Source organism: Camelus ferus, chromosome 15 (genome assembly GCF_009834535.1).
Source record: "Camelus ferus isolate YT-003-E chromosome 15, BCGSAC_Cfer_1.0, whole genome shotgun sequence".
In the NCBI taxonomy this organism is placed as follows: domain Eukaryota; kingdom Metazoa; phylum Chordata; class Mammalia; order Artiodactyla; family Camelidae; genus Camelus; species Camelus ferus.
Window position 1 is genome coordinate 36,524,113 of NC_045710.1, and position 17,680 is coordinate 36,541,792.

General features: G+C 38.4%; 1 protein-coding gene across 29 annotated transcripts in view; it reads right to left on the minus strand.

The window, feature by feature from the left end:
* Window positions 1-17,680, minus strand: part of NRXN1 (neurexin 1) — a 1,021,444-nt gene that overhangs the window by 640,132 nt on the left and 363,632 nt on the right. For 14 of the 29 annotated variants that reach the window (XM_032497501.1, XM_032497499.1, XM_032497524.1 and 11 more), the window contains 3 exons: window positions 6,417-6,718; window positions 4,284-4,328; window positions 3,111-3,272 (listed from right to left, as the gene is read on the minus strand). In XM_032497501.1, coding sequence (XP_032353392.1) covers window positions 3,111-3,272; window positions 4,284-4,328; window positions 6,417-6,718 — 509 coding nt within the window. The remainder of the gene's footprint in view (window positions 1-3,110; window positions 3,273-4,283; window positions 4,329-6,416; window positions 6,719-17,680) is intronic. The other 15 variants (XM_032497527.1, XM_032497526.1, XM_032497520.1 and 12 more) reach the window with 2 other exon arrangements.

Genomic DNA, 17,680 nt, shown 5'->3' on the forward strand with positions numbered 1-17,680 from the left:
TGGAGAATGACTTCCAGGATTCCTCCAGTCCTAACACCCCAAAATTTCTTCTATGACTTCAGACATAGTGTTAGTAGTATTTCCCCCAGGACTGATCATCCTAAGAGGGATTACATCCTAGACTGAAAATAAGAACGTTATGAGCCATAAATGAAATCACAGTTAAGATTTTATACCACATGCTATAGAGCAGAAAGTCCAAGACACAGTTAAGGAAAGCTCACACGGGTTAAAGAGAGAGGTGGTGACAACGAACATGGGGATGCCCTTCTCTTTCCAGCAACTCTGCAAAGCTCACCTACCTGAAATATGGTGATTTAACTCAACATCTATGATACTTTGTCACAATTTCATTTCAGGAGTAGGAAGAGCAGGGCATTCTAAATAGATTGTAATTCAGACATGGACAGAAACTATGAACCATCCCAAAGCTCTCCAAGTGAAGTGTGTTTTGATTTACACGCTGACAGTGCCCGTATCCTTCTACCCCCTACTGTGTCAGGAGGAAATAAAGTGTGAGGGATTACACCTCAAGAAGACACTGCCACGTGCCCCAGGCTGTGGAAGAGAGTGATGTAGGAAATGCCCTGTCAGGAAGAGCAGTGGTATCTATCCCAAACCTCTAGAGACAACGCCATGAGTGAAGCCTCATTGTTTTGACTCAGTAGCTGCCAATTAGATGTCACATGGAAGACCAGCTGACTTGTTTTAGCTTTAGTGGTTTCTGTGGCTGGAAGACCAATTTAAAAGATACGTATAAAATAGATCAGCAACAAGGATATATTGCATAGCACAGTGAGTTATAGCCATTATCTCGTAATAACTTATAATGGAATATAATCTGCAGAAATACTGAATCACTATGTTGTACCTGAAATTAATATAATGCTATAAGCCAATGATACTTTAAAAAAAAGAGATGAGTTCTAAAATGCATTAACTACCCATTAACACTTAAGTATTAAGGATGTTAATCTGAAGTACAGTTCAATCCGAAACAGTAATTTTAGGTGAAGGCAATCCACCCAAGCTTCACACACAAAACGTTGCCTCACCCAAACTGAACTGTCAGAAGACAATGAGGCTCAGCTGAACTTGGGTGTTCGCTGTAGAAACTCTCATGTTTTTATAGGATACCCTAAAGGGCTCTTTAGCTAGATTCCAGATTCTGCTAGAGATCCTTGGATTCCCTTTCCTTTTCCTAGTCCTTGGCACGATTATAGACAGAGCAGGGCCCAGAGGCTGATGGCGGGGTGACCTGCTCATAGTGAAAGCGAGGAAACCGTGTGGATGGCTGGGGGTGTGATTCTGCCTCTGCCCCAGTTCCAATCACCAGAAGGTGGTTTTAGGCAACATACTGTGATATCTTATTATGTTTTTTCACCATATTTCTCCCCAACCTGAAACGCATTCTCTACCCACCAACAGTCCAAGTCATAATTATCCCTCAAGTCTCTCACACTCTTACTCTTCTGTGTATTTTCCTTATCTACTCAATCTCTCACTCATTCCACTCTCTTTTGAACTCAGATGGGTGTAACTGTGCCACACAATTTAATACCTCATTCATCACAGTCAATTATACATTTCTAAAAGTTGTTTTAGTTTGTAACAAACTTGAGGGTTTACCCAATCTTCTAACAAACATTTCTACTGGGACACTGTATGATATGGGGGCTAAGAGCACACAAGACTCTGAAATCAGACTTCTTTGGTCAGGCTCTAGGCTTTAACACTTGTTAGCTGTGAGACCTTGCTGAAGAAACTTACCTGCTCTGAACCTTAGTTTCCTGGCCTGAAAAATGTAGGTAATTATTACCTATACTGTGGAGATCCCTGTAAAGCTCTTAGGGTAGCATCAGGCACAAAATAAGAGCTCAGAAAATGCCTATTGGTAGTACAATAATAATTATTATTATTAATATTTTATTATGCTCACAGAGCTTACCACAGTTCTGGGTTATACGACATATTCGTAAAAAGTAAAAGTTGTTCTCTAGGAGGCAATCAATCCCTCCCACCGCTAAGCATGGTTAGATTTGGTCTTTTCAAACTGCATCTCCTTGTATATGTTAAAAGTACAGCTTTTTCAAATCTCTCTCTTAGGACTCTTCTATGTGCATCCACATCCTGGGCTATGCAACATCCAATATGTTCACAGACGTGAAAAACAGGTAAGGATAATTCAAGCAGTGATTGGTTTTCACGGATGCTTACGTGAATCAAGTTTCTGTGATTAGAATATTTTTTTAAAAAATAAACCAAGGTGTATCACTGCTTACCAGTAGCACCTATGGCTAGTCATTTATAAATTTACAGGAATCAAATTTTACATTTCAGAGGTCTACATCATTAAACTACAGCCATATCATGCAACAGGAACTTCTGGTTCTAGCAGCTAAATGAAATTGGGTTGTGCCTGAATGAAAACAGGCAGCTTTTATGGAAAAAAATATTCACACAAGTTGACATCCAAGGACTTCCTGATCTTTTTCTCCTCATAACCCAACAAGTTCCAATGCTATCAAAAGTTACAACCCACAACAACACCTGAGAATGAGGGATGAAATTGATGGTATCTTTCAGCCTGCTAGTTTCAGTCAGGTAAATATCAAGTAAGCTCATCAGATCACGAATGAAACAGTGCTAATTCCTTCAGAACATATTTAAAATACAGGAACAAAATTATTTCATTGTACAGATTCATTTTGTTTTGTTTCATTTGGTCTCTCTTGTAGCCTAATTTTTTCTTCTTTATTCCTGTAATGCTCAAATGAGTCACCACTGTATATATAACACTTAAGGCATTTGAGAAGAAATGAGCAAGGCTTAACTCTAGACCCAATATTTCTTTGTGTTTGACTTTCTTTTATAGCCAATACACAACTGCCCATGCAAATCTTAATTGTGAATTACTTACAGACTATAGAGAAGAAAAACTTAATTCCCTCATAATGTTCTATGAGCTGCCCCCATCCCCCCGATCCTGAATTTAAGGTTGTGCCCTTTGACTCTACAAACATCAGGTCTTCAGCAAAGATGCTTTCTGTCCAGGATCTGAAATGATGAGATCATGAATTAAGAATGATTCTGGTGACGGTGATATTTACCTCTTTGAGACAGCCCATAAAGTTGTTACTGACTGGTGACCCTGGCAGGTCTGCTGTGCTGGGACTGCCTCCAACATAGAAAAAGTCATCAGACCCCAGCATGGTATAATCTTCTTGCGTGTAGCCCGTTGTGGTAAGAATCCCATCCACTGATATTGTCACCTAGATAACAAAGCACAGGGAAAGGACACGCTATACTCAGACCTAGATACTGTAATCCTGGGATATGCCTGTTTGTGTTTTGTTTTGTTTTATTTTTTCATTTTTCTTTTTTCTTTTTTTTTTTTTTTCTGTTCGTTTGGTTTTTATTTTTAGACCTATGGCGGAACCCATTTTCATGTCTGTTTGAGGTTTATTCTTGGATTCTATTCAACTAGCCCTAAGAGATCTAAGCTAGTTAGAGAGTTAACTGATTATTGAACTCGTGTCAGCATCGTCCCTACTGCAACTCAAAAGTTATTCAGCAGACACAAAAATGGTGTTAGTAAAATGCCTCCTAGGTTAGTTTTGCTGGTGTACATATTAGTAAAGTTTAGTCGTCTGTTATCAACTAGTCACAACGTGCACCTTGTTAACAGAAAAGGCGCAAGCTCTTTCCAGCAACGTCACTATTTGCACTACTGAGCAGCAGTTGTCCAGCATGCAAGTGCCTGAGTCCATGCCAGAGGGGAGGGGAGGCAACACAACCAGTGGAAGCGGCACACGCGGATGTGCACATGCAGGGGGGACAGTACAGTTCAGAAAGGAAAGGAAAGAAAACGGGGAGAACCAAAGGAAAACACAACTGCTCCGTGATGACGTCGGGATGAGTGGGCGTGGCGTCCCCAGCATTCCCACACCGAGGGTGCATGCCATGCGTCATGAATGGTTAGAGGCTGGCTGAGCTTGCGGTCACTCGGGCCAGCCACCATTTTGTTTTATCCCGGGTTAACCACAGCTGGATGCAAAAAACGTTCGAAACGTTAACGATGCCCCTACAGGTGAGTTGGAAAACAGAAGTTGACAGGAACAGGTGAAAAATAAGAAGGTCAACAACAGATGAAAAGAAGGAGGTCAAAGTAAGCAGAAGAGTACCAACCGCAGTTCCTCTTTTGTTAATGATGTCTACAGTTAAAAGAAAGAAAGAAAACACACGGCAAACCCAAAATAAGAAACAATTAGAATGATATCTACCGAACAATGTAGTTTGTTTACCATAGCGTGTCCAATGCCTGAGTGCTTTGTGGAGAAGGGGGGAGAAAGGAAATTAAAAACTGTGAACAGAATAACGATCGTTACTTAAAAAATATGATGGTCTCTACCATGTTAGTACATTTTTTGACTCAGGTAACGGTTAGTAGAATGAAACATTCCATGAATGACATGTTAGTTATTAAGCATGTTAGTAACATAGAAAAAGGGCAAAAAAATTTTACAAGAAAAAAGCAGACTAACAAATAGGCCTCCCACAGAGGTAATATTTTTCCTGCCAGTATTGTTCGTAACTTGCTATGAGACAGAAACAGACATATGGCAATGTTCCTTTGTCTCCCTGAGTACATCTGACAGACAGTTAAAACCTCTAGAAGGGATCCAAAGGCCTAAAGCTCATCAGCTGACCACTGCCGCCTTCTGCCCATAAGTAAGTGGTCCCTCCCCCGCCCTGGCCCACCCCGGCCCCGGAAGATTCGTAGGAATCGGTTGGCATTGCCCTGCTACTCAATTTTACAGCATACAAGGACTCCTCCTCAACTCCAAAACTTCCTTCGGTCATATTGATGGACTTTAGGGTCACAGTTTACTGCAATGAAACAAAGCAAAGATCCTGACACATAGAATGAGTAGAATGGATTTGTTTTTCATCTGTCCTGCCACACATGCACCCCGGCTGTGTAACTGCAGCTTCCTGTGCGCTACCAATTCGCAGTTTGGTTTGTGACCTGAGCAAAGGCAAATCTAGAAAGCGGGGTCCTCAAGCCCCACCCTTCCTTCTGTGTGGCTCTCAAATGAGCCTACGGCCTCTTGGTGAGAATCTGAGAGGAAAAATAAAAAAGGGAAAAACCAAAGAGACACGCTTAGAGGAAATCCGTGGCCTGCAGCTAGCCTGACAGCGGGGTAGGCACCTCTTCCCCCAGGGCAGGTGTGAAGCATGCAGGGCCCCGCCCATGGCAGTAAAGCCTCTGAAAGGTCTTGGAGGGTCTCAAGAACTCCTTCGCTTTTACGTGTCTGCCTCAGCTAATCTCAGTCTGCACTCCTAAAATTCCTGGTTGCTTCTCTAGCTTGGATAGTTTAAGCCTTGCAGAAGTGGGAAAGAAAAGGTTAGACAGTTAACAGCTCAGAAGGGGAGGGCTGTTTTAGTAAAGGAAAACCAGAGACAGTCCGGTCATTCTGCAACTGTACAGAGAAACAACAAATATGTTAAGGATATTAGATCAGCATATACTGCAGAAAAATTAGTCACTATCAACACTTAACAAAACGATACATTGTAATATCATAAAATTTCAAATAATAACAAAAACTTATCATGTTCAATATAAAAGGACAATCGATTCACTTCCATCTGTATGTATATACTGTAATGATATGTCTGCGTTAAAAGTATACAGTATACGTGGACCCACAGATTTACTGCAAAATTTATATTTCCCTAATATACAGACACTTGTAAAAATTAAAAAAAATACAATCAAGAAGAAATGGGCATCTAGAAGATAAACTGGCCTGTCCAGGGACTTTTGGGGTTTAGCTTAAGTGTCTGTGCTAAAAATAAAAATAACTTCATAAGGAGACTCTTTAGGAGATGTGGAAACCCCCAAAGTCCTTTGGCCCCACTCAGGGACTTTTCCTGTCCCTATTTCAGAGGTTGGGGTGGGGAGGGAGTGGGGATCAATCCAATCCCAAATCACAAACACACTGTTGTTGTTGTTTTTACTACAAAAAAGGAACTGTGATTTAATGACCCCAATGTGCATGCTTCCAAATGATCACCATGAAAACTATAATTTAAAATCAAATAAACCAAAAACCAAAAACACAACAGAATCACACACATCACAGGAAGGGCAGGTTGCAGGGATATCCTTGCAGCCCTCTGGGAAATTGTCATTACGTCGCTGTGTCAAAATAGCCTTTTGGGCCCCCGGAACTTTCTAGATATGCCCCTGCTCAAGTACGGCAGGAAGATTCATCTCAGAAGAAGAAACAGCTAATTTGTAAAAGACTCTGAGGAGCCCTATATCATGTTGTTAAGGTTTTCAAGTACCACACACACACAGCTGTAGCGAGAAACAAAGCCAGTTACTCTCTTATCCACTGCGCTGTTACCTGACGCAGATTCCTGGTGACTTTCACATCATGCCAGGCATTATCATTAAACTTCCCGTTCACGGGCTCCACTAGCGCTTCAAAGGCCCCTGATCCCAAATTAATGACCAGAGAGACAGCTCCATTTTTCAGGGCGAGATTGACATAATCAGCTGATTTCCCGGTGTGAAGCATCAGTCCATTCCTCTGAAGGGTTTTAAAGGACAGAGTTATTTCATCGCTGCTGCTTTGAATGGGGTTTTGAGACAAGTCGTAGCAGAAGTATTCAGATCCCTTGAAAGTGGCGATATATTCTTCTTTTCCTGGAGGAAAACAGATACATACTTGCGTAAGTAAACAGACTATGCAAATCAGCACATCTCAACAGAAACAATAACTTATCAGCCCCCGAATGAACTCTTTGTCTAATGAACATTCATGACAAGAGCCCTATCACAGAGAGTCAAACAGGACTGTAGGTGGCAGTATGTTTTTAATAAACCTCCTCAGCTATTGGGCCATCGACTGCAATAGCTGAAGCTGACATTCTTGAAAATTCAATTAATTTTTAAGTATCACTGCAAGAGCTCTGATCAGAGAAAGCAGCTCTGTGATATCTCCAGGGCACAAATCAGGTACCATAAATGCATATTGGATGGTTCTACTCTGCTGGCAACAATGGATTCCAATGTGTTTGCAACATTCTCTCCATCCAACTGAGGCGTTATTTTAATTTTCAGTGAGACATTTATATTCAAAGATCTTCTCAGTGAAGAGCCAAATACTTCCATCACCGAGAAGCCATAGCAAATTATCTGGTGAGGGGAAAGTAAAGAAAAAAATAATAGAATTTGGTCTGGGAGTAAATGGATATTCTATAGAGCACATGCATTTTTTCTCCCTGGGTGGAGGGGGCAGTCACAGAAAGCTTAATGGCGTCAGCTGGGTTGGTGGTTCATTCCCTGATCTCACCAAGCAGATGGCAGGGCTGGTTTTTATGAGACTGGTAAAAATTCCAGTACATCATCACAGGAATAGCATGTAAATGACATCTCAACATTTTCTATGTATCTCTGTCTTCACCATAGTTAGGTGTAACAACGTGGATCCCACAAAATGTTACATCCAACAGGATTGTGGCTGTTTGGGAAAAGCAGTCTTTTCCCACTGATTAAGTGAGTTTAACCAAAGGAAGAGTGGAAGCCAAAAGTTCCCTCAATTTTCTAGCCAATGCTGGTGTAGTGCCAAGAAAAATGAGGCAGCATGGTCTGGACTTGGCTTCTGATAAACTATAAACATAGAATTATAAGTGGTACTAGAGAGTCTTAATCTGTTTCACTGGTAATATAGCATTTCTACTCTGCCCACTGGAGGGTTCATATGCCAACAGGGGTCTCACCCTTACCCTGGCAATAGGATTTTACCTCAGGCCTATTTTCAATTAATAGTCAGATAATTCATGTCCTTGCATCCAGAGTTCAAATCAAGGTCTCAGCTCACCAGTGCCCAGTGGCCTGACTCCCTGGATGCAGAAAATGCCACAAGCAGCTAGAGGTAGGCAAGGCATGGCACCGAGTAAGGCAGTGAGCACCTCGGGGCTTTCACAAGAGAGAGAACCTCTGAGGAAGGGTCACTGCCTGCTGGTAAACCATTAGCGAAGACTAGCGGTCCAGCCAAACCCTGCACATTCTGAGGCAGAATCATAGCAAGGACAACCCAATGAATACCAGAGGGTCCCTTCCATTCACACACTCAAAATATTGGCTGAGCACCTCCCAAGGGTTAAGCCCAGGGTTAGTCTTTAGGGACAATGCCGTGACCAAGGCTGACTTAATCCCTGTCTCTGAATGTCTACATTTCAGATGTTTGTTTTCCTGGTCAGTTCAGTATGGCAAGTGGCTTGACACTGGGAACCAGCACAACTAAGAATTTCTGATAAACACTAGGGGAAAAAACATAGGCTAAACTATGAATTTAGATCCTAGCTTAGCTACCTGTTAACTGCATTGGGGGCAATTATGCTTTTAAAATCTCAGTTTCTAAAAATGGTTAGTGATATCAGTCTTCCAGGATATAATGACATAGTGCCTATACAGGCATCTGGCAAAGTTTGTGGGCACTAGAAATGGTAGCTGTCTCCCTCCTTGCCTGCCTAAGGTAATAAATATGATGAATGATCTAAAACAAATAGCGTATGTCATACTTCATTGTTAAATCTAGGATATTCTCTTTAAGATCAGAAACAGAACAAGGATGCCCACTATCAACATACTGTGCTTGAAGTCCTAGCTAACGTAGGAAGACAAGAAAAATACATGAGCGTTATAAACAGTATAAATGAAAAAAAAAATCATACTAGCAAATATTACTGAACAAATTGAATGACCAAAATAATCCTTAAGATATTTCAGAAAGATTGTAGGGTTCTATATACTGAGGAAAATCACTGTTTTAAACATATGAACAGATTTATAGATTCAATGAAATTCCAACAGAAATCTCAATAATTTTTAAAAACTGTGAAAAGCTGATTGTGCAAGTTCTATGGGAAAAACAAAGAGGCCAAAATAGCCAAGATACACCAGAGAAAGATTAAGGAACTTTCCTGTGTAAAGATAAACATTTATTAGAAAATTATGGTAAGAAAGATAATGCATTAGGATTGACAAAAGGGGGAGAATAAAGATAATCGAACTAAAAATAATCTTAAGCATATACAAAAATGATTTATATCAAGTTAGGCATTACCAATAAGTGAGCAAAGTATAGATTAGTCAATAAATGGTGCTGGGGCAACTGGTTATCTACATACATAGAGTGAAACTGGACCTTTACATCATTTTGTTTACAAAAATCAATTCTCCATGGACTAAGGATATAAATTAGTGAGGTAAATCTGTAAAATTTCTGTAAATTAAATAATTTAAATAATCTGACAAGAAATTACAATACTAAAGTATGGAAGGATTTATTAAATAGGCATTAAAGGCATAAAAAGCACTAATAAAATACTAATACATCAGCTGCATTAAAATTAAGAACACTTGTTCATCAATAATACTATAAAGAGAGTAAGACTCTAAATAAGTTGTTAGAAAATATTTTCATACCAGATTAATCTACGAATAACTACAACACAGCTTATGAAAAGCATTCTGATAAATCAATTTTTCAGAAAAAGACAAACAAGGGGAAATGGGCAAGAGAAATGTAAATAATTTTATAGAGAAACAGATATATATGTGTATGTGTGTGTGTGTGTATGCCTTATAAATAAATAAAGAGATGCTGAATCCTATGAGTCTTCAGGGAAAGGCAAAAATCAAATTATATTCAGATACTATTTCATAGCCGTAAAATTGACCAAAACAATGAAATGGAAAGATAGAAAAACTCCAGGCTTTGTAAAAGTTATAGAAAAACAGTAATTCTTATCCAACGTTGATAAGAGTGCCAACGAGCTGAAAATCGACCAACTGCAACAAGCACTATTTGGCATTATGCTATCTCACAGGAATGCCACATATTATGAAGGTATCAGTCTTTAGAAAATGGTTACTGTAATCAATAAAAACAGCATTCCCAATGCCCTTCACTTCTCTCTGCTCACTGCTCTCGTCATTTGAGGACAGGTAGTCAAGTGAATTCTGATTCATGTCCATACCCGTACATCAGATAAGGTGAAACCCGCCACTGGAAGACGACATTTGCAAACTTGTCACCCCCCCCGGACACTCAGAATAGGCCTCTGAGACAAAGGGGGTTCTACAGGCCCTCGTCTAGCCCAAGCATTTAATTTACATTATTAAGAAAGTGATGCCCATGGAGTTTAAATGGCTGTCAAATTCAGAAATTATGTCAGTAACAGAAGCAGGACTAGAGCTCAGCCTCCAACTACCCTTCTAAGTAACAGAGTTTAGGGGCTTCAAGCAGTTTGGTCTAGTTAAAAGGCAGTAGCATTTTATTCAAGTGACCTTCTGTCATTTCAAGTCTACATAATTCAAAATAAATCTTGACAAAGGATTAGTTTGCCATATAATGTGGCAGAGCCAAAGGGAAAAATACTAAACAGAGTTTGTAGTTTATTAGATGAAAATCTTTGAAGTTATACATGTACTGGCGACATTTCACACTATCATATTGCTATTACTTGAAAATGAAAATAAATCTCTCCTTTTGTATTGTTTAATATCAAATTTAGATTATTGAAATTTGCATTAAGTACAACCACATAATTTTGGAAAAATTCACTCTGTATATATATCATTATCTCAAAATGCTGTAAATGAGACATGAATCTAAGCAGGGAAAGTATCTTCGCTATGTTCTTTTTCAAGAAAGAATAGGTATACTATATGAAAATACATACATCATTCCATTTTCTACTAGAGGACTGTGATTCCTTCAATTCTTTGTCTGTTACCATACGGTCTTTGTCATTAAGTTTTGTGCTCTGTCACATGCAAATATCAAGCAGCACAGTAAAGAGTTATTTATGCTTTCCTGTTGAACACTTAAAGAATAGGTCTACGTTCATTTAAAAATATGTACCAAATATCTTGTACATTTCTAATATGTTCTAAAGTAATAAACATCAAAAAAGAAATTAGATCCACAGCAATACATATTATCAACAAATACTTATATCCAAGATATGCAAAGAACTTATACAAATCCATTAAGAAAAAGAAACACTAGAAAAGCCAACTGGAAAATACTTGAACAGACACTTTTATCCGTAATAAAAGAATATCCATATGGAAAGATGTTCAACTTCATTAGCATTCAAAGAAATGCAAACTAAACCACAATAAAATATCAATGCACTCCACTACAATGAATAAAATGAAAAAGACAAAATGTACCAAGTGTTAGGAAGTAGAGCAACTGCAACTTATATACTACTGGTGAGAATTGCATTTTTGGCACTATCTTTTAAACATCTGCCTATCTTATGACCCAGGAACCCCCACCTTGTAAGAATACACTTAACAAAATGGACACAAAGATCAATAGAATGACATATCAGAGTATTTACAGCAGCATAATAACCTCAAACTGAACAGTATTGAAATGCCAACCAGTCAAGAGTAGAATGGATAAATAAACAGGGGTACAGATACACAATGGAATATTAAACAGAAATGAGAATCTATGTTCTACAACTACATGAAAAAATATAGATAAAACTCAACAATAACATTGAGTTTTTAAAATGCCAGAGACAAGAGAACATACTTATGATTCCATTTATATAAAAAATTTTAAAACATAAAAAACTAATCTCTACTGTTGTAAGTCAAGATAATGGCTACCCTTGGTAGACATAAAGGTGGGGGGATGGGTTAGGAGGACTTTTTGGGTGCTAGCAATGTTTCATTCTTGATCTGGGTGTTGGTTATGGGTGTGATCAGAGTGTAAAGAAATCTAGAGTGTACACTTACGTGTACTTTCTAGTACTTATACTACGTTTCAAAAATAATTTAAATAATAGTTTAAATAATCTGGATGACAGAGAACAAAGCAAATTCATTTGATAAATTATCTTCCTTCTGATTAACAGGATGATATGAGCAAGACATTACTCCTATTAATGCTACTTTTATTAGTAAAAACAAAGATAATAGCAATAGTAATAATATGAATTAGGTAACATTTAAAAACTTTCAATGCATACTAATATCCCTTAATACCATTTGCTCTCCAGAGCAACCTCACAAGATTTAGAAAAAATATATAGGCTGCATGAATATAATTATAATTGAAAGATCATTCTCTAAAGGTGCTGATTAATAGATCAATGTTAAGACGAAGGGAGTCTGTCACTCACAATAGAAATGTTATGACAGAATTAGAGAAACAATTAAAAAAATAAACTGTTCAAAAACTTGGAGTATTTTTCTAATATTCTGTATGAATTTGCTTTATGTTGCTATGCAACTGGAGGAAGAGATAATAGGATGCAATTGGAGGAAGAGATAATAGGATGCCATTGGATTTTAGTCCTATTCAATTTTTACCCCTCCAATAACTTAAACAAAAATACACAGTTCTGGTTCATCTAATTTTCTGAAAGAAAGTTCAATGGAAAAGTTTGGAATTGTATAAATTCTTGTTACGCTGACTGCATAAGCTGATTTTGACGAAGTTAAATTTGATACAAATAAACCTGGGTCCTCTTCTCAGGTCTAAAACCACTCAACTGAACAAGTAATAGTATATAGGAAACATGACTTCCCAGATATATCAGATAAAACAAATAAAGCCAAATTTTTAGAAGACTTAGGACAGGAATCGGTAGTGTGATGGAGGCACTCAAAATATCCCGGGCGAGCATGGATTACATTCATGAAAATTCTTAGAAGAGGGACAGGATGGTCTTGTGCTTTAGTGCTGGTCAGATCAAGCCTGTTATCACACTCCTACTTAGACAAGCTGAAATGTGTCTGGATATATGCTAAGATGATAAAAGTCTTCTAGATGATCTAAGGTAATGCTAAAACCCTCTAAAGAAAAAAATTCAGGGGATATATGACAGCATCTTCAAACATCTGGAAGGATGTCCCCTAGAAAAGTAATTCCATTTTGTACAGAATCGGGGGTGTAAACAGAATCGAAGCATGAAAGCTATGGAAAAATACATCTCAATATAATGAAGATTTTCTAAGGTATTTATCCATAGGTGGAACATTCCATTCAACAGAAAGCCAATTTCTCATCACGGAAAGACTTAAACATAACTGAACCACTTAACTGGATATGGCAGAAGGCGTTCAATCTTTGGATGGTAGACTGAACAAATGGATTCTTTTTAACAGCAAGAATCAGTGATTTCTACTTCATAGAGAGGAATATCAGACAAAGAAAGGTTAAAGGACTCAAGTTCACAAAGAAATTGAGTCTCAGGACAATGCCCTTTCCCATTGCCTATACATGGGATAAAAATCTCATTAAATTGACCCTATGGTTCCACAACTTTAACGTTCACTGAACTTCTATACTAAGTGAAAGATCTTCAAGAGAATGACCCTACTTCATAAGGTCAAAGATGTCTATGGGCAGAGAGTAGTCCCATTGTCCCCACTTATGTGAAGAACGTCAGGCCATTTTCCTAAGAATCTGCCCTACACTATAGTTTTTGATTATCTTGATTTTCATATACACAATCTCAAATCACAAAGGTTTATAAGGTTTTACTATACCTTAAAATATATTCTAAGACTGTGTTTAACATAAACCAGGAACTAAAATCAACATGTGAAAGAAAAACCAAATGAACAAAACCCGACATCTGAGTGAGAGATTTGTTTCCTTTGTTTTACTGCTCTAGAAGTCAAATACACAAGAATATCGTGCCAAAAACATCCTTGACTAAACAAAGGTACACACTAGACGTTTACATTATTAAATTAAATAAAAAGCCTGGCTGTCTCTGACTAAAAGATAAAACAAGTTTAGAAAAACAGAAAAGGGAAGTCTGCCTATTAAAAATCGCAACAGGATAATTCCTCAGTCCCTAAGAAGTGTAACAGAGAACAGTATAGTTTTATTTGCCCACAACCCTGTGTAATTTAGAAACTAAAACAATCAAATGATAGCTATAAGGAAAAAGAACATTATTTTAAAGGAAGAATTGTTCACTCTTTCCTTAGATTTTTCTACCAGACGTAATGTAAATTATTCCAAAATTCCAAAATGTGATTCAACCTATGGAAATTCTGAGGCTAACTTCTATTGTTCGGAGCAAGAAATAAAGCTTTGTAAAATATTCATTCTTCAAGGTTTTATCTCACTTTAAATACACCTCAAGACAAACAATCCAGAAGTAAGTTGCCAAGCATCCACCAGATAACCCAAAAGAAGGGGCACACTTTTAATGATGAAATACTTCAGATCTTTAAGTATGAAATCTAAAGAAGACTTAGCTATTATTTAACATAATGTCTTCACTTATTAGATGAAGAGAGTGAGGACTCAACAGATCACACGGTGGTCACGTAACTAATGGGGTAGAATCAAAATAATGTATAACACTTGCCCTCTTTATCCAATCTCACGCTCTTCCTTGTTTCCCAGATATTGCCATGAAATGAGTCTCTAACTCATGACCAAAAACTTAAATGCAGCTTAAACTTGAACATATTTTTCAAAAATGGGACACAGCCCAACACTCCACTACAACAATGTTCCATTTCTATCGTGCAACAAGTTTGCATTTGTTTAAATAAATGCAGGTGCTGGGAACCAAACAGGCCACTCCATGCCTATCTGGGCTGATGATTATTCGGTTCTGCACAGATCATATGACACACAGGGAGTCACAAATAAATATTCACCAGGTGTGCAATACTGCGGTTTCTGAGCCCACCTCGGGCTCAACTCCCAACAACTGAATCGATGGCAACTAGACTCCAGCATCTTTTAACCTGGAGGATACCAGTGACACAAGCAAAGTAAAAACACAGCTTGGTGAACACAGACTTTACGAAGAATCTCTACATGGACTTACGATTCCTTTGGGTGTCTATTAATGAATAACAAATTACATATATGTATATATAATAAAGATACTATTATATTATATAAAATTATAGCAATACAATGATTTTTCTGGCAGATTTATAGATATTTTGTATTTACAGACAATTCTCATTGATACTAAAATCAGTACAAACTAAGAACACTTAGAATTTAGAGTACCACACTCAGCAGTAGGGGAAGAGAAGGAAAATGGGAAACCCATGGCATGTCTTAGATCCTAAAGCAAAGCATATTGACTCCAAAAGTCACACATGTAAAGCAGATGGAACAAAGCTGGAATTGAGAGGGAAATTAATATTCATTCAGGCACCATCTTGGTCAAACCTTTGGATTTTATTCCATGGGAATAAAATGGGAAGCCATTGGAGTATTGCAGGCTGGAGAGTGACATGATTTGATTTACATTTTAAAAAGTTAAGTCTGGCTTCTGTGTGGAGGTTGGATGTATGAAAGTGACAACAAGGAGACCAACAGCTATAAAGTCATAGATCACAGGAACGAGGAACGAGGGCCATAGACTCATACATACACCTGGGTTTGGATCCCCCTCTCACACTGTAAATACTTCCATTATCAATCATCTTAAAATCTCAGTTTTCTCATCAGCAAATGTTGGCAATAACACTAAGAGCTACAGGACAGGTTGGCTGTGAAGATGAAGTAATATAATATGTGTAGTAAGTTTATTAGACTCAAAACTCATGGGATATACTCATGGTAAATAAATACGAGAGAGTTATTTATGTGGTCATTATATTTCTTTAGTCACTGATTTTAAACATGCACTCGCTGACTCTTCTTTTCCCCATCTCTTAACAACATCTTGGGCAGAATTACTAAATTTCCGGTCTTTTGGTTATTAAAAACTTAGGCTAATTTATAAATTTAAGCTAAGATTTGATGTAAATTTGATCCTTTAATTCATGGCCTGAGTTGAGGAAGAAGAGGAACTGAACACTTCCCTTAAAACCCAGCCCTTCCACTTTATTGGAATGGAGCCAAGGAGAGGAAGAGAAAAGGACAGTGGTCATTCTTGTGGTCTCTTTCTGTTGGTTGTACCCGCTTCTCTGGTTCACCCTCACTGACCTCTGATGCCTTCCATACTATAAACTCCTAAGTGTTCTTGTAGTGCCTCCCCAGTGCATTTTCCAAATATAATGTGAGAGAGAGAGAGAGAGAGAGAGATGGATTCATCTGGTTCAACCTGTTTTATCCTCTGGTTCTAACACATTGCATCTGGCTATCGTGATCCCCTGGCCCAGCTCCCCAGCAAGTGGCCTTCTTGTGAACAATGATGGCCAGATGGCTCAAGCCCCAGAATAAGTCAAGTGTCTGTTTGACCCCTAGAACCTTGGGCATCCTGATCACACCAAATGTTGAGAGTGTAGGCTCTCCTCCTATCTCTTTCCACTCTGGCAGTCTCCTTCTCTTCTCAGAGAAGCCCAAAGCACGTCAGCAAGTTTGATGCAGACTGTGTCATGCATCAGGAATGCAGAATGCAGACATTTCTTTTTTTGCAGCCTCACACAAGCACTACACATGCTTCTACAGTAGTCTCTTCTCTGTTACCTTGGGAAAGGAAGCACATGTCTCCTCGGATGGTGCATTTTCACAGGACCTATGATCTACTAACTTCTGTCCCACAGACCATTCCCAATGCTTAGGGAGGTAAGAAAGGTGAGAGGTAGGGAGGCAGGAATTATGTGAGGAGTGGTCAAAGATCAGTTTTACTGTCTTCTAGTAAGTGCTGAGGGAGATAACCGGCCAGTTTTTAGAGGTTTTCTTTAATTCTTCTGAATCACTTATAGGGGGTTACTTAAATTCTTCTGTTGCAAGGGGCTTTCTATGAGAGCAGTTTTGTCCTCATCATGGTGTTGTGTACATAAAGTCGTATCTGGCATATGGTGGGCAATCAACTATTGGTTATTATTATGATCATTATTAAAATAACTACCATATTTTAAAGGACTGACCAGCAGTTTTTAAAAATCAGCTTTTTACCAAATCATTTAATAATCAGAATATCACTGTGCCCAGCATCCTGATTCTAGGAAAAACTTGGTTAATAAGGTTCATAGAGTAAGAAAGAGATGGAAGTATTACAAATAGCATAAAGAAAGGAAAAAAAAAATCTGTCTCCACTGATGGTTTATCCTTTGAAAAAGGTTTGTGCCTGGATGGCTTGCAAGATGATTTCATGAGGTTTCTGTGCTTTTTTATTTATATTTTTCATTCTCGCAGGGGAAAAAATCATTGGGCTAAGGCTCAGGAGAGTTGAGCACTGGTTTCCACTCGGCCACTTTTCAGCTCTCTGCCCTTGGCCACCCGACTTAGCCTTTCTGGGCCTCATTTTCTCCCTGGTAAAGTGACATAGCTGGACTCAGTGATCTCCAGTGTTTCTTTCAGTTCTAGGATTTTACTGCTCTACTGAGGCACTCTTTCATTGATTCATTCAATAAACATTTACTAAGGCTCAACTCTGTGCCAAGCTCTACTGCTTTCCTGCTGTCAACATCACACAACAGGCTCCAGTGAAAATGTCTTTAAAGGTTTCTGGCGGCTGCTGCTTTTTCAAGGAACTTTCCATAGCAACTTGCCTCCCTGCACTTCTACAGCCACTTCTCCTCTTAAACTGCAAGGACTTAAATTTTGAGGGAAACAAAGGAACGAGGACGGTGTTCTGTTCACACTCCATCAGTAATAAACTTTCTAGTCTGTTCACTTTTCTTTCTTAGTCCAGAGAA